The sequence below is a fragment of the Hemibagrus wyckioides genome, linkage group LG21 (assembly GCF_019097595.1).
Source record: "Hemibagrus wyckioides isolate EC202008001 linkage group LG21, SWU_Hwy_1.0, whole genome shotgun sequence".
NCBI lineage: Eukaryota > Metazoa > Chordata > Actinopteri > Siluriformes > Bagridae > Hemibagrus > Hemibagrus wyckioides.
Window position 1 is genome coordinate 17,919,739 of NC_080730.1, and position 25,058 is coordinate 17,944,796.

The 25,058-nt window shown below is 42.8% G+C and overlaps 1 protein-coding gene across 4 annotated transcripts in view; it reads right to left on the reverse strand.

Moving 5' to 3' along the window:
• Positions 1-25,058, reverse strand: part of LOC131342905 (membrane-associated guanylate kinase, WW and PDZ domain-containing protein 1-like) — a 139,717-nt gene that overhangs the window by 15,115 nt on the left and 99,544 nt on the right. For all 4 annotated transcript variants that reach the window (XM_058374208.1, XM_058374206.1, XM_058374207.1 and 1 more), the window contains exons 7-14: positions 23,198-23,233; positions 20,242-20,299; positions 18,731-18,816; positions 17,510-17,617; positions 16,045-16,230; positions 15,062-15,682; positions 5,026-5,057; positions 2,714-2,939 (exon numbers count right to left, since the gene is read on the reverse strand). In XM_058374208.1, the coding sequence (XP_058230191.1) occupies positions 2,714-2,939; positions 5,026-5,057; positions 15,062-15,682; positions 16,045-16,230; positions 17,510-17,617; positions 18,731-18,816; positions 20,242-20,299; positions 23,198-23,233 (1,353 nt within the window). The remainder of the gene's footprint in view (positions 1-2,713; positions 2,940-5,025; positions 5,058-15,061; positions 15,683-16,044; positions 16,231-17,509; positions 17,618-18,730; positions 18,817-20,241; positions 20,300-23,197; positions 23,234-25,058) is intronic.

The window sequence follows — 25,058 nt, forward strand, 5'->3', positions numbered from 1 at the left end:
CTAGATGTGCTCAAGCCAGGCAATGTAGTTAAGGCAAGACTCTCTGATAGGGTTTGTTGACCTGTGGTCAGAAATGTGCAGATCGAATGCAGCAGCAAACATGGAGTCCTGCTTTATTACAGATATCAGACCTACTTGTTTGAATGGAGGTTCCTGTTTGACAGAGTCATGGGACTGGTTAAAGGGATTTGGGTCGATTCGGCACACTCGAGTTGATGCAGCAGGAAGCATAATGGGAGCAGCAGGAACAGGAGCAGATTGGGCTACAATCTGTCCACTGAGTCATCAGTAGCCTCTTTTCCTGCTTATTTTGCTGAGAGTGTTATTGCTGGTCCCAGTGCCAATTAGCGAAAGTGTTTTCTCCACTGACCATGGCACTGGCATTTCCCTGCATGTTATACAGGTACACAGAGTCTTGTCCAGGCAGGCAGACATGGGTTTTATCAATAAAGTCCACATACAGTTAAATAAGAGGTATGTGCAACCTTGTCATGACTTTGAATCACTGGATGAAATTTAAAGCTTGAAATTGAAAAGGACTCTCTTCCCCAGTTCCTATGCAGTATTGCTGCCCATGCAGGTGATGCAGTAATCTGGAAATCGAGGCTAGCTTAAATCTTGAAATGTTCATTACCCAGGCAATAAAAGGCAGCGACTTGAAAGACTCCCACACCACACAAAATGGCCGCTGTTGGGAGTGGTCAGTTTTCCCAAATCATTCAATTTCCATTAAGCTGCAGAAATGAGTCTCCAAATTGTCTATTACGGTGCGCCCCAGCTTTCAGCTTCCATTCACTTAAGCTGAAGTCACTTAATGATACTTTTGTGTGTTTAAGCTGAACTCGGTAATTCCCTCTCAGGGCTGCTCAGGCACAGCTTACAGACTTCTGGCTGCCTTCGAAAAGCAGCGATCGACCAGAATCTAATTGATCCGCCTCTAATTACATTTTACAGCACGGAGATTGGCTGTTCTTGAAGGGGACCTCATGTTTCACTAGGTCCAAAAAAGATCATGTGCCCACGCAATAAAAAAAACAAAAAAAACAAAGTTAACATAAGCTGTCTCAGAAGCAACTTTCATTCGTCCTCTGTCCTTTATTTCATCTGCCAGGTCCTCTTTGATTCGCCACCCCTGCTCACATCAGTGGGCAGCACTGCTGGTCACAGCTCCCCTTCGCTTTAAAGTGTTCAATAATGAAAGAGTTGCATAAAAGCAGGGGTCACTGGAGGAATGATTAGCTGCTGAAATCTCCAGACTAGAGAACCATGCGTCCTCTCCTGCAACTTCGCGCAGATGGGTGAAGGGAAATCCGGCTAATTAGCTGATTCGTCTGTCCAGCATGCAGACATGAAAGAAATATGGAATTTCACCATCTTCAGCTTCCATCAGTTACTCACACGTTTGTCAGAGGACCTTGCTTTCTAAGGGGCACTAATGCGTAAAAGAACACTGATAGAGGGATGAGGCATAATTGGCCCAGAGAGCCGAAGCAGCATTGGTCGATTTCTGGCACCTTTGTTCTAAAGGGTCAGATCATAGAGAAAGCTAATTATAACTACACAAAGTGTGGACAGTGGAGCATTGCGATATAATGGCCCCTGACAGCAAAATCACACAGCAGATTTTCACAGAGAGCTAATGGTTGGCAGAGCCATGTTTTTAACGATATCTCACTGTGCTGGAGTTTGGCTAAGAGTTCTAACGGGGAACTGCGACAGCTGCAGTTTTACAATATTAAATCTAATGAAACATAGCAATGTTTATCAGGTTCTTCAAATAAATTTACATTTATCCAATTGGGAAATATCCTCCATGACTGTTCTGCACATGCACAGTCAACTCAGAGGCTATTAGCAAACAGGAAGTCAAGCGATTGATGGATGCAGACGGAGATACGCCTAAGATTATGACACCATTATTGATGGATCTAATGGAAGCATTGGCAGAGAAAACTGTTGTTTGACTAGATCAGGAAGTTCCAGTTCAGACGATGCTGAGAATAGCTTACGCCCTGAAGAGGAGTGTCCTGGAAGAGCATCCTGAAAGCCAAAAGGGAACCGACCAAGAGGGGAAAAAATTGATCATAGTTGTGGCTTTTTAAGCATTGAAGATATTAGAGAGATTTGCAAGCCATGAAAGCTAATGCCAAGCTCGCATTTCCGTTTGGGAGGTCATTATTTTTCTGTGGTAGGTGTTGATGTAATTGTTATCCCCTGAAAGTGAAACACTATCGGACACACTGCATCGTTAGCCAAACAGGAAACACACTTGGGTGTCTGCTGGTGTTTAGCCGTTCGCTTTGATGTGCAGACTTTCGATTCAGTTACCACCTACACTGGCGCGCTCAGGATGGTGATGCTACATCAGGATGCATTTGCACTGTAAAGACTGCAGAACAGGCTTTGGAGAGAGTTTTAGAAGGATGGCATGAGATTTGTCGAATAAACAGAATGGAAGGCTGAGGTTAGCAAGATGGCCAGCGTGGATGACAGAGGTTTTAACTTACAACTGGCTATGGATTATAATTTTGGACATTTGCCCATTATTTTCTACCATGGTTAAAATGAAAAAATTCTCTCAAAAACCAGAAAATGCACAAAGCATCAAGTTTATATTTCCTTCCTCTTCTAATTTATTTCCTATTTCCAACCTTCTATTGCCCCATAGCTCCAGCTCCCAGAGTACCCACCACCAAAATCCCATATTACTTACGCCTACTTTCATACATGCTCCTGGACTGGGCCCAAATTTTGAACGGGTCCGGTTTCTTGGCGAGCGTGCCGTCTGTCGCCGGCTCCTGAGGAGGCAGGCCGGGCAGCGGCTGGGCGGGGGGAGGTGGAGCCGCCGTCTCTGTAGATGGAGCCTGCGAGGAATGGAGTGGCGAGTCTGAGGGAACACTGCGGTGACTACCCTGGCTGTCTTTCCTCTCCAGCGGCTGCTGTGGGAATTCAGATGAGAGTATACATGAGTGAGAATTAGAAAACAGAAAAAGATTTTAAAAAAAACAAAAAAACAGATCAAAGAATGAAAAAGCAAAAAAGGTGAAAAGTTCAGGTGCACAGGATCATTCGATTTTTAGAGAGTATCATCACTGCAAATCAATACCAAGCTCTTCCGGCTGATCTCCTTTATCCAGTAAAGAAACATCTGCATGAGAATGATGAAAGTCATATGTTGTGGCCTTCAAACCAGATCTTAACCAAACAGACCAACAATAGCATCACAACACTAGCTGAGAAAAACATCACTTATTGCTCCAGTACAATTCCAGAGACATGAACAACATTTACATTTCTGGCATTTGGTAGACGCCCTTATCAAGAGTGACTTACAATTTATCTCATTTTAGACAAGTGAGCAGTTAAAGGTTAAGGGCCTTATTCAGGGGCCCATCAGTGGCAGCTTGGTGGACCTCGGATTCAAACTCGCAACCTTCCAATCAGTAGTCCAATGCCTTGACCACTAAACTACCACATCCCCATGAATAACCACATGAACAACCAATGCCAAGGTGCAGTGAAGTTGTTATGGTGGCTCCTGGTAGTCCATCACCTTTCCAACACCATTTTAGTTGCTTTTTTCTTTAATTCGCTACACATCTTGATGTTTCTGCTATGTAGGCGTGAAGCAATTTTCTTTGCCCAGTCTGAATCCTTTTGAGGCCTGATTGGGATGGATAAAGCATCCACACTGGCTTACATACAGAATGGGAAGATGTGAAAAAACCCATATACACAGTATCAAGATCACAGTTATTGTTGTCACTGACTACACACAACTACTAGAATTCATGCAGGCTGAAACAATTATCTCATATCTGTAGAGGAAATCCCAGAAGAGAAAACAACAGATTGCTGGACACAGCTGAACTAAATTAAAAAGACATCTCTGCATGCAGCAGCGTGCCAACTGAGATGTAAGATGATCATAAAGCAAAAACGTGAGCGTAATCAAGGTGGGGTTTTTTCGCCTCCCCTAACAGCATACAAGGAACCGACCCCCAAGGTTTTTAATAGCTGAAAGTTATACTATTGTAAACGCTCAGTGCTGTGATGCAGGTTTCTACATACAGCCTTTAAGTTTTCTCCCAAGAGGCAACTGGAGAACTCCTAAACTAATCTAAATGTAGCATCTTTTCCCTAGGACTGTGAGAAAAATCTCTGGATGGTTAATCAGACCTTTTCAAAGGTAAACCCTCAGTAAGGTTTTACATATATTGTTTCATGATCCTACCAGATTTCTTCCAAGGCTCTTATATTTTTTAAGAGTGTACAGAAAAAGGGGTCTCCTGAAAGGTTGGTTAAATCTTTTATCACTATTATATTTTATATATTATATATTTTATAGACAATCAAACTTTTAATATATTCTCAGTTCAGTCTAGCACTCTTAAAGTTCTTGTTACTCCTCTAAGCTTTAGCCAATCCTTTGATGGTCCTATGTAATAGCTTGTAACTTCTGAACTGACCGAGATCTTTTACCCAAGACCCTTTTTCTTCCAGTGTGAATCAGTAGTGCCCTCTGCCGCATCTCCAGTTCACTAATATGCAGTAATAATACAATGGATATAAATATCTCTATCTATAATAATAACATGCTCAGCCTTTCACCTTAAAACACGAGAAATATGGGTCAGAGAACAGCCGACATAACCGCTACCTTTAAGAACACACTCCTGTAGGAGGTGCTCTGGAGCTCTTCCAGCTCTGCTCCGTCTTTAGAAACGTTTCAAAATCTGGTACTGAGACGAAAGAAAACAAACCCTCCTCCCAGGAAATCAGAGCGCAGCATCCCAGGATTCCTCATACTGATAACTGACAGCATCCAAACCCCTCCAATTATCTCTGAGACATAATGAACCTCAGCCACACACATACTTACACACACAAAAACACAGAGTGAAAAACACACAAATAGGATGGGAGCTAAGCAACAGAAGGTAAAAACAGCAGAGACAGAGAAACAGAAGGAGAGAGTGATAAATAGAAAGAGTCTGAGAAATCTAGTAAATAAAATATACTCACCAGTTTTGGGCTTTTCTTGGCAGGAGCCACCCCTATTAAAAAAAAAAAGCAACAAAGGGAAATATTAATATTGCACGCCTAAATGTCACCTTCCCCACAGGCAGCGGCAATTCCAGACCGAAGAGATCTGACTGTAACACTCAGCGCAGAGGCAGCAACAGCCACCCCTCTCTCGCGCTCTCACTCACTCTCTCTCTCTCGCTCGCTCTCTCTCTCTCACTGTGGTGAACAATAAATGAATAAAAAGCAGTGATCTCGATCAGCATTCAACACCCAGAGCAGGAACAATCCGCCAAAGCCATGCAAAATTCAAAAGACAGCCTTGAAAACATCCCTTACTCTACTCAAACGCCGTGAAAGAGACAGGAAAAAATAAAGACGCAAGAGTGGCAGAGCCTGGACAGGTTCTAATCTATTACCCATGGAGAAGGAATCCAAGCTACTGAACATTAAATTATAGGCAATGCTCAGTTCCCCTCTTACTGAGACCATTTTCCAGCATGCCAGCTCCTCGTGCCTCCTCTTCTGAAAGCTCCCGAATCTACAGGCTCCCCTTCGCTCGTCTTTTCTCCTCCCTCTCGTGCGCTCGCCTTCCGCCCTCCCCCTGCTGTGCATCCATCACAAGCTCTCTCTCTCCCATCCTATCTCTCATTTCTTTCCAGTCCTCACTGTCGGTACCACAGGGACATACACGTCTCCCCTCCCCTCCTCCTCATCCCCCTCTCCTTTGCTTGGTCGGCTGGAGGTGGGGGTCGACACATGCAACGTAAATGACGTGCACATAGATAAACTCTTTAAACATCAAAGGTAACAAGAGAACAGGATATGACACAGATCCAAAAAACACGAATGGACCTGAGGTGAGATGCACCAAAAGTGATATTTGGGGTCTGAAGTGTGGCAAAGAAATACTGTACATAAACATGTTTATTCCCAGTGAAATGGTGTGCCTTTAACCTTTCATCTAAGGTGTGTGTGTGTGTGTGTTGGTGTGTCCTGATTTTATCTATGCCCGGATAGCAAGAAAATGCTTATTGATTGTGAACTGTCCCAAGGGCAAAGCTTTGCTGGACACACACACACACACACACACAGCAGCTCTTATTATCTCGACAGCTTATTCGCATTCCGTAAGTGTTTTGGTCTGGTTTGATTCATCGTGTCTATCGCTTGTCCTGCTGTTGAACATGATCTATGAACAGCGAGTGCAAAACTCACATTACAGCTACACAGCTTTTTAACCTCATGTCGTTATTACGATTTACAGGCTTTCATGCTGCATTTAGGATTATCAGTTATGCTGCTGAAGAACAGGATACCAATTTGCAGGTTCTGACTGAAACCTTTCATTTAAGGTAAGGACTAGCTGGTTACCACCAGAAAACCAAGAGGGTGTGGCCAAGTGGACAATTCCAGAAAGATGAGGGTGTAGGTGAATATCACCAGAAAGCTGTAAGGGCAGGTGCAGGTGGGTGACACCAGAAAGCTGAGGGGGCAGGAGCAAGTGGATATCACCAGAAAGCTGATGGTAAGGGGAACCTGGGTGACATCAGAAAGCTGAGGGAGCAAGGACAGCTGGCAGACACAAGAAAGCTCAGGGAGCAGGGGCATGTGGATATCCTCAAAAAGCTGAGGATAAGGGGCAGGTGGGTGACAGTAGAAAGCTGAGGGGGCAGGGGCAGCTGGGTGACGCAAGAAATCTGAGAGGGCAGAGGCAGGTGGGTGACACCAGAAAGCTGAAAGAGCAGGGGCAAGTTGATATCACCAGAAAGATAAGGGGGCATGGGCAAGTGGATACCACCAGAAAGATGAGGGGGCAGGGGCAGGTGGATATAATTAGAAAGCTGAGGGTAAAGGGCAGGTGGGTGACAGCAAAAAGCTGAGGGGGCAGGGCCAAATGGGTGACACCAAAAAGCTGAGTGGGCAGGGGCAGGTAGGTACCACCAGAAAGCTAAGGGGCAGGTGGTTAAAACCAGCAAACTGAAGGCCAGGGCCAAGAGAACGACACCAAAACTGTGGGGCGGGGCCAAATTGATAATGCCATTGTGCTGGGGGTGGGGCCAAAAAAAACTAGAAATCTAATGTACATGGACAAGTTGGTATCAGGCCATGAAGACAACTCCATAATTCTGAGAAGGAAGCAAAAGTATGTAAAATTTGTAAGGAAAGGTGGGTGGGATCTGAAATGTCGAGGGGGAGGAGCCAGTTAGATCACTCTGAAGATCTGAAGGAGTGGTGCTTGAACAAAGTCCTATAAGTTACTGTGAAGCTATGTCAAACTATGAAAATTCCTGCAAGATCCACTTCCACTGCATCAAGTGAAAAAGTAAAGTGTATACAGACGGATTACATCAAATGATTGAAACTTCAGCAATGAGACACCAGTCTAGTTGAACTTCTTTTCCTTTCGAGCGTTAAACCTCACACTTTAACAGCATCCTGCCTTCTGCCTCCTTTTTCCAGCGGAGATACAGGCCATTAAACGTTAAAACTCCCTCCTCTTTGTGTTGCCTCCTTCTCTTCCCTTCCTTTTTCCCGCTCGCCTTTCCCTTCATCTGTTCTTCACTCTGATCGGCGGATGGCTGAGGAACAGCGCTTGTTCAGACAGACATCAGCTCAAAGGTGCAGTGTGAGGAGACAGCAAATGAGGGGGCTGCATGGCACGGACAGCAACACAACCTCACAAACACACACACACAAGAGGACGAACACAAGGTGAGCACAGATAGACAGTATGAACCCACAGGGAGAGCCATTTCACTCTCATCGTGTCCTCTTTCCTACACAATGCACACACAATTGAAGGTTACCAAGCATGTGTAAAGCAGTAAGCCATGAAAATGCATTAAACACACATCCAGACACATTTATCTTCACGAGATCAAGAGATTAAACCAACGGTACAACAGAAAGTGTTTATCCTCTCCGAGACACGAGCACAGCGTGAAGGTAGGTTGCAGAAATCCGTCCTTAAGACACATTTGGCTGGTAGGTGAGTGCAGGAATCACTGGCCAGGGTGCCAAAACTATTGTTTAAAAAAGAACCAAAAGACAAAGCTCTGGTCTTTTCTTAATTCAGAATGTTGGAAGAAAATACCTCACGAACATATTGGAGAAGTTTTGTAAAATAAAATTCTAACTGATTTATACTTTATACAAAATTCTCATATAAGCTACTAGAAATGGATGGCATTGAGAGAGTTCACTTGTCATGTTAAACGTGGTGTTTGATTGATCAGAATGTCAACAACTTAATTAACAGAATCTAGAAGGTGAAACAAACCAGTAAACAAAGTTCAGCGGGGTGAGAAAGGCGAGCGTCTTCGCCAAACACTTAGCTGAAATGGAGTCGAGTTCACACTGCGCCTGTGGGTGAAGACCAGTGTGAACTGAAACATCATGACCCTCGCCAGCACAGTGGAAACTAATCGGCGCGTTAAATGAGATGAGAGCGTGTGTGTGTGGTCATACTGCGAGGAACGAATTCCAACGGTCAGGTCCATCTGGCGGCACAGGAGCGACAGACGGTTTCCCTGGAAACCGATGAAGCCTGACCCAGTGCTCTTGAGGTATGAAGAGAGCATGCACATACACACTAACAACCTGATGCTCAGTGGCTAAGCATACACTCAAACACTCCGACACGACTTCACAGCCCCACTAACGTCCTTTTGAGCAGAGAGGAAACAGAACTGACAGAGCATACGGAAACGTTAAAAGGGTGCGGTGAGGCGAAATATGATGCACCAACACGCACATCATGTAGCAACGCTCATCAAGCCACACAGGTACCAAACCTTCACAGATTTCCTAAACATCTGTTCTGGACATCAATCCTGCACACACCTTGCCAAAAAAGATGCACACCAGTTCCTAAGCTGCATCTTTCAAAACCTGTCATGTGTGTAACTGTTGCAACTGAGATGAGACCTGGAACCCGGAGACAGCTGTGTGTTCCTGTCTAGCTTTGGAACACTCTGGCCCTTTGTTTCCATAAACTGAAGCTTCTCCTGGGTTGAAGGTTTGAGGCTACAGTGTCATTGTCACCATCAACCGTTTCCCCTTGAAGCCTAAATGTTCTTAGGCTGCGCTTCACTAAAGCTCCTAACTTCTGACTAGAAGGAACCTGAAGAAAACACCCCCTCAAGCTGCTCACACAGTCAGTGGTAAATGATCTACAGTGATGACAGAGTACGTAAACAAAATGTTTAGAACACAACGAACAGGAATTGCTGCTTGTTTTATTCCTGAGAATAAGACAGAGATAAGATGGATGTGGAAAGGGAGATTGTTAAATAAATCAAGGGCTGAGAACCAATGGCTGTAATGAGCAATCCCTGTGATTGCTTGGACTCATCGTACCTCCATTTGCTCAATTACATCACATTGCTTGTAGAAACCAGCAGCATGAAGCATCAGGAAGCCTGTACTGTCTCTACAGCATCTTATCGCCACGTGGCCTGTACTTGGGCTGAGTTTGACACACAGCCTTTGTAAACGTATTAGTCTGGTGTTTTCCCCCAGAACCAGTGGCGCTAATTAAAGCTCTGCACACTGTCAGCAAGACCTTAATGCATAGAGCAGAGGGAAAGCAGTTGGTGCCTCTCCTTTTCAAACACTAAATCAATCCCTCCCTTTTGCCCTGCGTAACTGCTATTTATCTTCTCCCTCTCTTGGCAGGCTTGGGGATATATTTGTTATATATATTTATATATATGTATATATATATATATATATATATATATTATATTTATATAAATATAGATATATATATATTATATTTATATAAATATATATATATTTATATATATTTGTTTGTGAATATTATATCAATATGAATATCACTATCTGTTGCTTGGGCAAGATCTGATTCTAACTGTGAATATCAGAAATATATATAATATATATAAGATAAGGTCTTGAGGTTAAATCCCAGAACAGCCAGAAAGCAACTGCTGGATGTTTGATCAAGACCCTTTAAGGTAAAGGAAGTTTCCTCTAAAGCAGCATCCCAATTTTTACTTGAAATTCAGGTTCAGTCTTTCGCCAAAATCTCAGCTGTAATGTTAACGTCATGTTCTAAAAATAGAACAGGATCAGCGAGGCATACTGGACTGAAAGGATATGCACACACACACACACACACACACACACACACACACACACAGAGCAATACCGTAACTCAGGTACGTCCTTCCTAATTAAGTTCAAGTTAAGGAAGATGGTTGAGATTTGTAAGGCGGATGAGAAATGTATGCAGACGTCACTGCTGACTGACTGGAGTATTAGTGAGTTTAGGAAATCTAGACCTGATGGATCATCCATGACTCGAAGCCAGGGATCTCACTGGGGACCAATTAAAGCAACTTAGACCTTATCAGGGAAGCTGACTGTGGTAGGAAGCCTGACACACACACACACACACAGAAAAAAGATGTTGCACGACGACCAATTAGGAGGCTTGATCTGGGAGCCGGAGAACAGCCATAATTGGTAAAAGTATGATGTGCGCTATCTTTTCCATTCCTACACACACTTATACACAGACACACCTGTTCTGGCTCTCAGAGGACGCCAGCTCAGCATGCTAGTAAAGCCTGAAAAACATTTTAGCACTTGTGTGTGCATGTGTGTGTATTTTATGTAAAACAGAAGAGTCAATGTTGCGCGTCTAAAAGGATCTCGGCTACAAAAAGCTCAGCTTTCAGCAGGCACGTGTCGGGTGTGTTAAGCTTCTGATTTAACAATTAAAAGACTCTTTGGCGCTCTCGCCTTTCCAAATGATAAATGTGCTGTATATCTTGTCATAATCATCCCGTCGCCTTCCCGCTCTCGCTCTCGTTCCTCCCGAGAGATTCTGGTTGGTCGCTAATTTGTTTTCAGAGATGGCGCCAAGGATTGGGTCTAAATGTCATCACACCTAACGCGCAGCGAATGGAGAAGCAGGCATCTGCTACGGCTGGAGTAATCAGATGAGTACAGTGTGTGTGTGTGTGTGTGGGGGGGGACAAACTTTGCTGACTGACACAGAGAGCTGTAATTAAGGTTAAGGGTGAGAACAGAGAGCAGTGAGAGCAGATAGGGCAGATCCTCCCACCAGGAGGTGTCATACTGAACGTCATTCAAGCACTGATCTCAGATCAGCCATCAAATCCATCAGGAACTTTAAAACACAGGAGAGATCACTGATCTCAAAGCCATCAGATCCACCAGGAGCTCTAATAGATCAGCCATAAGATCTATCAGATATGCTAAAGCACCAGTGATATCACTGATCTCAGTTCAGCCATCATGCTGTCAGGAATCTACAGAACCATCAATATCACTGATCTCAGGTCAGCTGTTACATCCATCAGGAGCTATAAAGCACAGGAGATATCACTGATATCAGATCACCCATCATCAGATCTATCAAGAACGCTAAAGCACCAGCGATATAACTGATGTCAGTTCAGCCATCATGCGGTCAGGAATCTACAGAAACAGCAATATCACTGATCTCAGGTCAGCCATTACATCCATCAGGAACTCTAAAGCAGCAGCTTATCAGATATCACTGATCTCAGATCAGCATTCAGATCATCTCACACAGACCAAAATCATCTTTTAAATGCTTTTGTTCATTTGTAAAAGTTATTTTGGCATGCAGGAAGCCACTTTATTTAATTCAGTTTAAGTGTGAGCAGGTCTCAGCATGTTTCTCGGGTTCCTCCAGCTTGTCTAAATGGTCATTCACAGTGTTTTCTACCGCCATCATTTGGGAAGTTGGAGGAACTCAAGCGATGTTATAAATGTGTGGTTAACATGATGTGAAGCGGGAAACTATTGTATGCTAATGGTCAGTAATTTACTCATTTTCCTTTGTATTGATTTTGTCTCTTGCACAGCAAGTCGGGGATGACTAGGGTCAACTTCCTCTCAAAATATTCTAATATTACACTCGTTATTTACAGTGATATTTGGCTATTTATTGCGGCTATAGAGCTTTTTTAATTGCAAAAAGAAAACATTATGTTCATTATTATTTATAGTGTCTTGTTTGGAGATTTATATAAAAATCCATTTAATTCAAGCGAGCAGTCAAATATGTTAATAACTCCAAAACCTCGATTATAAATAGCGTACCCTGGATAATAACGGGTTGTGTTTTCCATCATAAAGCAAAAATGAAAAATCACACACCCCTTGGTTACGCTTCAGACGTTTCCAATTTCAGGTGAACTGGCAGCCGAGTGTAACGGTGTAACAGTGAGGGGAAATAAGTGTTTGGATTTGTTATTTAATACACTCCCAGCGCATGTACTCACCTCAAATTTACACTAATGTCTTTCGACGTCGACTGAATTATTTCCGGAGAGATTTTTCCTGTTGTTCTAAAAGAGTTCAGATTTTTCTAAATGCTTGTGTGCGCATTTCAGATGTTCATCTCTGCTTGTTTTTTTATCAGGAGTTGTGTGTGAGCATATATCATATATCGTCGACTGATTTCTTTTTATCTGCAATTTCCATATATTTTTTAATAGTGTCCAACAAATGTATTTCTTAAACACATCTTTTTCAAGTGCATACTTTTTGTTGATTTTTATACAAGTCAAAAGATATTAGTGAATATCTAAAGGGAATATATGGTATATATAAATGCACTGGAAGAATATTAAACAGCAAAAACAAAAGTGTCTGAAGGTTTATTTCCCCTCGGTGCATTTGATACTTGAAGGTACCTGCTGATGTGCTTCAAATCAAAGGCAGAAATGTATAAAAACAAAAAAAATGACTCAGGTTCTAGCGTATTAGACTAGCGTAATGCTTTTGTTTTTCATTTATTCCACGTACAGCGAGGTAAAAAATGTGTATTTACTGTCCTGTATGAACTCTGTGCACCGTCAGTTCCCTGAACAGTTTGTCAGAGCTTTAGAGAGTGAACTCTGTGCTCCACAGCACTCAAAATATCTGAGTAACTGTAAGGTCTGAGATCAAAATCCTCCAAAGTCTCAAGGGCATCACAGAGGTCAGTTTCTCTCTCACTCACACCATATGCTACAAAAGCATCTCTGACGTGGGCTCCACAGGCGTCTCATGACTGAAACGACAATCTGATGAAGGTTGCTTCTCCTACGCACACTTTATAGAAAGCATTGCATTCTCCTTTTACGATCTAGTGTCTGACTAACCGGAGCCATATACAGTATTAAAAAAAATACAGTTGCGACTTGACTTGCTTGTACGCAATCAACCTAAATAAACCGACTCGTCTTGTTCATGCCATGCAACCCATCCAATTTTCAACGTAAACTCAAGGTTCTTTCGAGGTGCTGGTGGCCTTGGCGTTTTCAGTGACTAATCCATCAATTCAATTTCGCTCGCCCGCCCGCTCACTTCCTTCCTTCCTTTCAGATGCTGCTCACAAAGAGCTCAAATCTCATCACCATTCAGCAGATTTCAGGTCTAAATGATGATGTAGGTGCGAACACACACACACACGGGCAAGCAGCCATCCGCACCAGCATACACACTCTCTCGTGCTGACGTACAAGCGTAGGATGATGCACGTACACATGAGAGATGATTAGTAGTAAAGCTCAACACTGACATGTCCCCGACATACACACGCACACAGTTTCAGATCTAAATCAGATCATTACCAGGATGGTGTATTGACTGTAAGAAGCATGAGGAAAAGTTGCTTTGGGATTGTTTGTTTGTTTGTTTGTTTATTTATTTAATAAGTGCAGTTCTGACAGTAACTCGTGCACTTCTTGTCATAAAATGTTATCGTTTCCATGATAACAACTTATTCACAGGGCCGTGAAGAATAACTGGATTCAATTTTTGTTACAAAAAATGCTTGAAATCATGAAATTCATGTGTAACTGATCAGCCAGGACACACTAAAGTAATAAACACAATAGTATTTACATGCAGTGACACTGATGCACATTCCCCTGCACTTATTTACAGTCACGGATGATGTTAATATTATTTAAATTGGTGGTTCATTATTTTCTAAATATTCCAAAAGCATCAGTCGATGGGAGTGTTAAGATTAATGACTCTAACGTTAATTAAATAAATGCATAATTCACTCTGAAGGGCATCTGAAGCCTGGTTCATAAGAATGCTGTAAATAAAGAGAACGTGCACCGTTACCCAGCATTCCATTAGCTTTGATAACTGATTATGTTAGTGTGAGTGCGTGTGAGTGTGTATGTGTGTGCTGGTTCAGTCAATTATACAGTACACAACTCCACCATGGAGTGAGGAAGAGGAAGTGACGGAGAGAGGGTGAGGGCAGAGAGTCTCCAGCAGGGGGCAGGATGCCTGTCTATCTGTCTCTCTCTCTCTCTCTCACACACACACAATCAATTCATCTCCCTCACCCAATCACACTGCATGCCACTAGCCTTTCTTTTCTTTCCATTCATTCCCCTTTCTGCTTTCTATCCTGCTGTGCTCCCTTTCTTTTCCCCTCAGTTTTACTCGTTTCTTTCATGCTTGCTTTACATAGTTCCTTTCTTTCCTTTCCATTTACTTCTTTCCTTTTCTTTGCTATTCCCTCTTTCCCTTCTGTTTTCCCCATTCTATTGTTTTAGTTCATCTTTGCTTCTATCCTTCCTTCCCTCCATTTTTGCATTTCTTTGATTCCTTTCCTTCTCCCCTTTTTACTTCCTTCCTTTCTGCTTTTCTGTCCTTCCTCCTTATTTCCCTCCCTTCCTGATTTTCTGTTCTTCCTACCTTAATTTTTTTCTGCTTTTCCATGCCTTCAAAGTTTTGCATTCCTGACCTTCCCTCTATTCTTTCTTTCTCCTTCAGTCATTCCCTTACTGTTTTTATTTCCTTCCTTCCTTCACATTTTTCTTTCATTCCTCCTTTTCTGTTTTTCCTTCCTTCACTTTCTGCTTTTCATTCCTTCCTTGCTTGTTTCCTTCTTCCTTCGCATTTTCATTTTTTCCTTCTCATCTGTTTTTCTTTCCTTCACTTCATGCTTTTTCATTCCACTCCATCCCACTGAAATCTCATCAGGACTCAAGTTACTCACCTCTTTGGACCAGCATGGTGACTTCACTGCCTTTAGGGCACTTGCTAAGCAGATCCACCACCTGATTGTGAGTAAGATTCTGCACATTCCTCTTGTTCACTTCCACGATGATATCACCTTCCCTGAGCCCTCGGCATCGTGGGTAATCCACGATCTGCTTGACACGCTGGCCGCCGCCCCCTGGGCTGTCTGCGATGGTGAAGCCGAAGCCCTTGTCTCCTTTCTCCATGTGCACCGTGATCAGCTCGGGCTGTGTGGCGATGGATGATGCCAGGGTGACGGCATCCCCGGCGAAGCGCTGCTCCTGTGAACCGTCAGGGGTGGGCTCATGGGCGGGGCTTAAAGGGCGTGGAGGTTCGCTGATGGTGCCGTTATGGCTTCCGTGGCTGGATGGCGAGTCGTAGCTTTCTTGGCCATTGACGATGATGGGCTCCTTGTCCACGATGGCCACCGAGGTCACCAGGCTGGTGTTGGGGTCGTCGGGGTCAAAGGGCAGCGGGTAGCCTCGGCACAGCTCCAGGTCCACCATGGAACCAATGGGAATAGACTGGAAGATCTTTACCACCTGCGCGTGTGTGTAGCCCAGGACACAGGTGTCATTTACACTGACGATTACATCACCTGAAGAGGAAGATAGAGGAGATGGTCACCAGGCACAGAGACATTTGGGGTAACCATGGTAACCATTTCAGCATGCAGTGATTCGACTGCATCTCTTTCAAATACATCATCTCGCTCTAGTTGTCATGGAAACATGCATTTTGTCTACATTTGTTTGTTGAAGCATTGCCACCAAAGGGGAAAGGGCAGAAAACTTCAGGGGGTTGTTCGTTTTCTGTTATGTTGTAAAATGCCATGAATTGACAAAAATCATAGAAGGTGGAAACAAGACAATGGATTTTTAGTGTCTTACAAAGCAAGCAGCTTTTTTAAAAAAAATGCACATCACAGTGACCCGGATTCGAGAGAACAAAAGTGCTCACCTGTCTCCATCTTGCCGTCCAGAGCGGCCGGGCCATCCAGCACCAGACTCTTAATCTGGAGGAACTCGTCTGGCTCGTCCCCCCCGACCACCGTGAAGCCGAATCCACGGCGACTCTTCTTCAGCTTTGTGTTAATGAACGTTCCTTTCAGTTCGGCCGGGTTCCGTGTGAAGAAAGGCTTCACTCCTATGGAGGATAAAAACAACAACAGCAAATAAAATAAAAGACGAGCATGAAATATGGCGGACAGTAAACTGGCTCCTTGCTAAATGAAAAGTCTGCATACCAAAAAATATTTTATGCATTATAAAGCAGTATCGCAATTAGCGTTAGCAATTAACTGAGAGGGAGTGACCCTGGTTTAGCGGGAAAACAGCACGTCATTTAGCAGAACCCAAGAAGAGTGCATGAGGAAGCGGCGAGTGAGACTGATGGAGATGTGTGATTGGTCTGTCCTCGCTTACCATGAGTGCAGAGAGAGGGAGAGAGAGAGAGAAAGAGAGAGCGCGACATGTTCCAGCAACTGTCTCAGAACTGACATTGACTTGTATATATTATTTCATCTCAAGCTGCTTAACGCAAGTGAGACAAAATTCAGGGTCTCTGTGCAGTTTAGCAAAGAAATTCAATAAATCATTTTCAACTTCCGCTTTTTTGAGTCATAATAATAAACACATTTTAATGTTTGGTGTTAAAGGTCTGCTGACATCTGAGCATATTTATGAAGTCATACATGCTTCCATACAAATGTAATATGCTAACAGCTTCCTTTTGTAGCCGGGACTCATGCTGTGCTAGCATGACAGTGCAGTTTCAGAAATTAGCGTGCATGTCTTTTGCTACAGCAAATTGGATGCGTGGAATAACAATTCCTCCTTTGAAAATGGGAAATAATGTGTGTTTAAACATTCTCCTAAAAACATAAAAAGAGGCCTAGATGTCACCTTTAAAAAAGTAAAGAAAAGAAAAAGGTTGCTAGCGTTTCCAGACTCGGTGTGAGGCTATCAGTCATGACCACATGACCATCTTACACCTACGCTAAAGCCATCGAATGCTGTGAAAGAGCTGAAAGACCTCATCAGAAGTGATGCTGGGTGGTGTGTGAGAGAGCTATTATCCTATTATTTTAGCCTGAATGTGTTAACTGTGTGTCATTCACAGACCCTAATAATTGAGGAAAAATTGGAGGGTTTTCAAAGCACACGAGGGAGAACAAGAGAGCTGAGAAAAAGGGGAAGAGAAAGAGAAAGAGAGAGAGAGAGAGAGAGAGAGAGAGGCACAATGATCGGTACGTGATGTACTGATGCACCAGGCTTCGAGTTCAACACTTTCTCATTCGGAAACACCTTTTTTTCAGAGAAAAAAATAACAGTGTAGGGAAAGAGGAGGAAAGAAGAGGAAAAGTGAGCTGAGACTGATATTGAGAGATAAGGTGCAGCCTTATTTGTGAAGACAAATCACATACGTTTGGCCTCCACTGAGGGAAAAGGAGGCTCGGGGCTTCTGTGCGTCTCCTGGTGAAGGGCGGCGTAGCTGGCTAGCGGTGCTCTCGAAGCGTTCTCTTCTATCCACTCTGAAAGATTAAGATCTGTCTGTCTTACCACAGTCACACTCACCTTCTTACGCTAATCAGCGCAACAGCAGCGGCTGTTAGAGTCAGAGCCAAGATGGCCACCAATGACTATGCAACACCGCCGCTGATTTCAGGTGCAATCTCAGCACTACAGCAATCGATAGCAGAATGAAATTTCCAAAAATGTTTGCCAAAGACTGAGGGACAGAGAAAGACGGAGGTGAGAGGAAAGGGGGTGTGATAATGAAGGTGCTGTTTAGAAGGCTGGAAACGGGGCCTGAGCCAAATCCCACGAGGACAAGCCCGCATTTAAAGTGGGGCCTTTCACAGGCTTTGTTAAATGTAAAATAGGGCAGAGGGACGTGGCCTGATATGCTAGCCACTCTAAGAACAGGAGGGCAGTTTCCTAGCTTCACATCGATCCTAAATGATAAGTAACATATGGAACCGTAAAGGTCACATTGCAGGCCGTGTAATTACTGACTGTAGGCAACCTGTTCAAGTCGTCCTCAACTACCCCATCCATCAGCGGACTGGAAGCTCACTCCGTCCAGCCGATATATTCAGGGGTATTTTACAGGACAGCTCGGGGTTACACAGCTCCTTAAATCGATTACAGATTAATCAAGGTTGCCAGATTTTTCATTAAAAAACCCCAAACAGGGTTTTCTTACATACCACCTTTAAACACAAGCGCTCAACTTTACACAAAGAAAACAACTGGGATAGAAAATATGGACTGAAGGAGGAAACAACTGGAAAATGTAACACAATGTAACATCCATGTGATGTTCCATGATGGTGAAGGAGGTATATGATGTGGACATGCAATGTGATTATTTTAGTCTAAATATAACACACAACAGCTTTTAACAACTGACTTTTACTCTTAGAAAGATGTATAAACACATCTGAAGTCAGGCTAAATTTTAAGATATATGATACAGAGGAAATTATAATCCAGATATTTTCATTTTTTTCTTCATTCAAGGATGTTTTCGGCTGGTCAGGATTTTAAAAACACCGGCATGACCTCTTCTAATTCTGAGTGATGGACATGGATGATTCCAGAAAAATAGAAAAGAAGGAAGGAATCTTGGACACACTGCTCACCTTCTGCAGGCTGTGACTGCTCCAACTGCTTCTTCCTCTTAGCTTCCAGTATGGGATTCTCATACTGCGTCTTTCTGTTGATATGACTGAGAGAGAGAGAGAGAGAGAGAGAGAGAGAGAGCATTAAAGGGGAGATGGTAAACATTCACCAGTTATTAAGTGTTTAGAATATTTATGACCATGTTGTAACTGAATAAAGTACTGGCATTCAAAAACATTGAAGGAAATGTGGTGTGTATACTGATCAGTCTCATTGTAGGAGGCATGGCCTTTTTCCGTGTCAGTGATGTTAAAGGGGGTGTGGCCTCTGTGCCTAACATCATCAGTGAAAGAGGTATGGTTTATTGCACCTGTAAATCTTAATGACAACCTTTGTGCTGGTTGGCCTGAGTGAAGAAGGTGTGGCCTCTGTGTGTTTCAGCGAAGGAGGTGTGGCCTTTGTGTGTGTCAGTCTCACTGAAGGAGGCGTGGCCTGTGTGTGTGTGTGTCAGTCCAAATAAAGGAGGTGTGGCCTCTGTGTGTGTCAGTCAAAGTGAAGGAGGCGTGTCCTCTGTGTGCGTTTCAGTGAAGGAGTGGTCTCTGTGTGTCAGTCTCACTGAAGGAGGCATGGCTTCTGTGTGCAGCGGTCTCACTGAAGGAGGCAGGGCCTCTGTGTGCATCAGTCTCACTGAAGGAGGCGTGGTATCTGTGTGTCAGTCTCACTGAAGGAGGTGTGGCCTCTGTGTGCATCAGTTTCACTGAAGGTGGCATGGCCTCTGTGTGTCAGTCTCACTGAAGGTGGCATGGCCTCTGCACGTGTCCATCTCACTGAAGGAGGTGTTGCCTCTGTGTGTGAAGGTCTCAGTGAAGGTGTGTCTTCTGTGTGCATCAATCTCAGTGAAGGAGGCGTGTGCTTGTTGATGGAGGTGTGTGTGATTTGGTAAAGTCAAAGGCATGTCCTTGCAGAATTTTGTTAAAATATCATATTTTGTAAAAACACACACAATTTTAAGTTGTAAAGCATCTTTTTATCTTTGATCAGTTTTTCAGCATTTAAACTGGACATAGACATGATATACCTAAGAGTCCTGTTGAGCCATAAGGAGTACTGCGTGTGTGACTGAGTAAATTAGGCCTTGGATTACAGTAAACAGCATCATATAATCACAGTAAAGTGGCATCATGGGGAGAAAAAACGCACACCAGCCGAGATTCCTGACTTACTTTTCAGAATTATGAGTCAGACAAACCCCAGATACTCTTCCAACGTGGTTCAGTGTCTCAGAGGTGCAAATACCTACAGCGTACTCATGTTTATGCATCACGTACACACACGCACACACTGTCTCCAGCAGGAAGGAAGAGACACGAGAGAAGGTTTTGAAAATGATATAAGACTTCAGCTGAAGTCTGGATCTGCTCGAGTACAGGGTCTGGGTTTCTGCGCGAGGTTTTATACCACAATTAAAGCACAAGAAGGAACCCTGAGGGAACGTGAGGTGTACTGCGGCTGGACTTATTTCATTACTTACTCTACGTAATAAACCCCGTACACTGGATCGTCGATCCTTTCCCAGCCGGTGGGCAACTCTGGAGAGAAGAAGAAGAAGGAGAAAAAAGAGGAAATGAGCTCCGGTGCTGCTGCTAATGAATGAACATTATTCCTCCTTTCCTCAACTAGTGATCATACAGGCAGGAGAAAAAAAAAATACATCTTTAATAGCAGGATGATTGAGAAGGTATCAGAGAAGCACACAACAACCTTGAGTCAACATCCTGAGCTCAATATTATTTAAAGATTAAACTTCTCAGATAAGATTGAATCTTTCACAGATGAAGTACAAGAAAATCAAAACTAACACAGTTTGTGTGAAAGGTTCTGTGCAGAACCCTAAAACAGATATTAAAAGTACTTTAACAATCCAAAGAACCATTGAAGATAAAGCATGTGTTGAGAGAATTTAGAGGATGATCCCATGTGCTGCTTCAGAAAAATAATCAACAACAACATATTTTTATCCCAGATTTCATCCCTGAAGTCGATTAGTTTCCACATAAAGAGACTCCTTTACTTTATAAAACGATAAACCTTACAGAAAACATCACAGTAGCAACAATTACACACGTTTTTGTGGAGTATCTGTCACACACATCTGCGTGTAAACTCTTAATACAGAAATGGTGATGGTTCCTTTATAAATAAAGTATCTCTGAATAAAACTCTAGCAGGTTTTAATTAATAATAAGACTTCTCTGAGACATCTTCAGCTCCCGCACCCCAACAGGACCGATTCGGTAGTCTTGCCTGTCAGAGTGTGTTTTGCTGCAAATCTCTGAGTCGCTGACTCACTATAACGCACCTGACTGAAAGCACAAACTGAACCGTGCTTTCATATTCACCACTACAAAGCGCACTCACCCCACTCCTGTGAGTGATGAATACTAAAAACATTTCGTACTGAATTATACATAAGTCTCACACGCCACTGTGCGTCGCGTCTCCTTCGCCGTCGTGACAGAATTCACGAGCGCTTAATTAACATAACATCCAGATCCAGCGCGATGCCGTCCGTCCAGCTCTGGGGGAACCGGCGTCGTAATTCTGTCGCCTCTTAATTGGCCGGTGGACGTATCAATTTTCTTTTTCGCGGCCAAACCAAAGTCGTTATCTCTCTCTGGCAGCGTGATGACAAATTAGCCTGACTGCCGCTCTGTTCTAATGAATCCATAAATGTCAGCCGACGCTAATTGCAAACAATTAACAGTCTTCAGGTGGTTTAGTTGCTCGGAGGGAGTCCGCTTGCAGTTTTCCTGACCTTCACCTGCTCTGCGTTTACGGTCTCAGATTTTGTGATTGTTTATTTATTCATTTACTTAAGAAGGAGATTTAGGAGAAGTGAAAAACACTGAGAGCGCACTGCTCCTGTCGGGGAATAAATCTGTTTCAAACTGCGGTGGCGCCGATCATGAGAAATGGCTGCATCCTGCTCCTTCATGCGTTATTAAACACTACAGCGCTTAATGCCACTTCCTTTTGCATACATACATATGTACTGTATACACACACACAGTATAGACTGAAATTTATTTATTATACATAGAGACACTCACACTGGAGACTTCTTCTGAAACCTGTTAAACAAAACATTGCTAGTTCAACAAAGTGAAGCACCTGAGTACTGCGTCCCTGTGAACGAGTTAATGAGCTCATTAACATGCACTGTGATTAGTGGCTGCACTGCTGCCAGAGCTGCTGGGAGAAAACTATTACTCTAGAATTTCTGACCAATAAGAATTGTTGTCATTTGCATGCTCAGTGTTCTCGGTCATCAGTCGATAAAACTGTTTGTAACTGGTTTGTTATGTAATGAGGTGATCTTTTGAGCTCTTTCATTTCAAGTCATTTTTTAAAAATATTCTGATTTGATTTCGGCAATAACGCACTGCTTGTGATCCAGTCGCCTATTGTATATCTCGGGACCAGGTTTTATACAGGTATAGATTGTCTGCTTTATATGAGTAAAAAAAAAAAGAACGAAAGAAAGAAAGAAAAAAATTTTTGAATCATTTGCTTGATTAATCCTCATGCAGGTGCAACGTTTCATGAAGAAGATACAGAAGTAGCAGTAACTCAGAAGCCCATAATTAAACAACTGACCCCTGAACCAGAGGATCGTCAGCTGGAATCACAGAGAGCTTCAGGCTGGATCGGATGAATAACTAATTACACGCCGACTCGTGTTCGGATGGAACCGTAGACGGAACAAAGCGCCATTTTTTTTTCTCAGTTTTTGTGGCCCGCAGAGACCCGAGCGACGAGCGTTTGTTAAACTGTTCACGTTTCTCTCTGATCCAGTCTGCGCCTCTAAAGACCCATCACATCTTGTCCTGATGCTGTCTGGGTAATGTTTCCAATTTCGCAGATCAATATCTATTGACCTCAGCCTTCCAGCATGCCCGAGCAGCCGAGGCATCCGAGGCACCAGGGCTGGTGCTAACTATATGAAATCCATTTCCGGGACCGTTGAGATGTTTTACTGGTGTGCTGCAGGGCTCTGAGTTTCAGACAGACGCCAGAACCCGGTGTTAAGACTTCCTGATATGAGAAACACGTTTCGACATGAGCGATTGCGTCGTTTCAGAGAGCACGAATCGTATGCATGTGATCGCTCTGACTGAAACGTTCTGATTCCGAGAGGCTGGTGATGAAGTCGGCTTTGAATTACGCTCCGGGTGCGAGAACGCTGGTGAATAATGCATGTTGTTTGGTTGCGTGGCCATTCCGGCTTTTAAATAATACGCCATTTTTCTCGGAATGTGAAAAGCGACTACAGAGAAGTAGAAAAGATGTTAATGAAGAGTTGCGTCATGCTTTACTGCTGATCTGAGATCAGCTCTGTGCCTCAGCTCCTAATGGGGACAGAAGAGCAGGAAAAAAAGAGGGAAAAAAAAGGAAAAGGAAAGTTTCCCCAAAGACCCATGGCCTACCTAGATCATTGTCCAGTTCCTCAGTATGAACTCCTTCTTCTCAAGAGCAAGGCAGAGAGGGGGAAAAAAGAGGGAAAGAGAAGCCACAGTGAGAAGGTGTCAATCATTAGTCAGCGCAGTGTGAGGTTAAAGACGCCCAACTGTGGATTTATTCATTAGCATAAAAAAAAAACACAAGATCTTCTTCATATAATATAAACTGCTCCAGGTGCTGCAAGAGGCCTTTTTTTGTCTAATAACATTTAAAAAAGAAAGATTTTCCAGACTATAAAATGTTTTCGCCCTGGAGCAGGTGCTGTGATTTATACACCGTTATAAACTCAGCATCAGCGCGATGGCATCATCTGCTTATTTTTAACCAGCGAAGGAAAGAAATAAAGCACATTACAGCGAAGAGACTTTTCCTCCTACTTTCTTCTATGCATCAGATTCTTTCCAAAAAAGTTCTTTCCATGACGACTTTCTGTGTAAAAATTCACAGCCATATGCAAATGAGCGAATGGAATATTAATCTGCTCTAATTTGCATATCGCATAAATCGCTGCTTTGAAAAACTGCTTTATATCAAATGAGTTTAAGTCCTAACACTTTCTCCAAACGCTGTTAATGAAAGGGTTTACTTTTAAAATTTTGAATAATTTATCATTTATTCGTTCAGTCTAGACTACAGGACATTAATGGAAGAAAGAAAACACGTCTGGAGGAAATTAAGCGGACGAGTCTTCCTAAAAGGCTGAGAAAACTGACTTGGCACGTGAAGAAATGGTTGGTTTTAAGAAGACAGTCGATAAACACAAGCTCATTAATTGACAGAATTCCAGGAAGCTGTTAATATTTCAGGGAATCATTAAGTCAGTTGGAGGAGCATCATGTGGACTGCGTTAAACGTTTTAGGGGGAAAACAATGGTTTTACAGCGTCAATATGGAGAGATTTTAAAAATGTTTGCATTGAAACAAAGAGCATTTACATCAATAAATTGAACACGATTTGATGGGACACGTCAATAAATAATATCATTTACATTTAATAAACAATAAAGACAGAGGTGAAGGAAGAAAAAGGAACTATAATACAATTTATATAACAATTTTTTTTCCCGTCTTTTCTCTGGATTTATAAGTCCAGAAAATATGCTAAACGATCATCTTAGGTCAAACTTTTTATCACCTCTAGGTGAGTTTGTACGTAAATAGATAAGACAGATGGGCATCTTCACACTCAAGTCAAGATCTTGTGAAGGAGAACCACAGAAAGAGACAGAAGACAAATCTTGATGCCAAAGAATCACAGTTATGTGTGAAATATTAAAGGTCAAGTGTTATGGATAAGAAAACAGTGTCTGTGTCAGTGAGAGGGTTTAAATGTCTGATCATGTGACCTGTGTGTGTGTGTGTGTGTGTGTGTATTTTAAGTAAAGATAATAAATTATCAGGAAGGTTAGGAAGGCAAGCGAGTTGATTGTAGCGCTAAAGTTTATTTAAAAGCTGCAAAAGTTGCTCAGGGACTAGAGACGGATATTAAATAACATTTCATCACTTTTTCTACATTCAAACAGCGAGATTTTGTGTTTTTTCTTTATTTTTTAATATCGCTAATAAACCCTGTTTAAGCATTTAGTAATAATGTGATAATACACACACAACACACGCAAGACGGAACTCACTGGACGTCTGATTTTACATCGCGTCTTTCCCATGGTGTCTCGGGGTGTGCAAACTTTTGCACTCCACCGCATGTTACAGAGAAAAAAATCTAGTGCTATAGATGTGACACGTTCCTGCTGTAGAGTCATGAATCAGTGTCATGAGAGGCATCTCTCAGGACTGAAATTACAGCGTGAGAGATGAAGGAGATCGTGA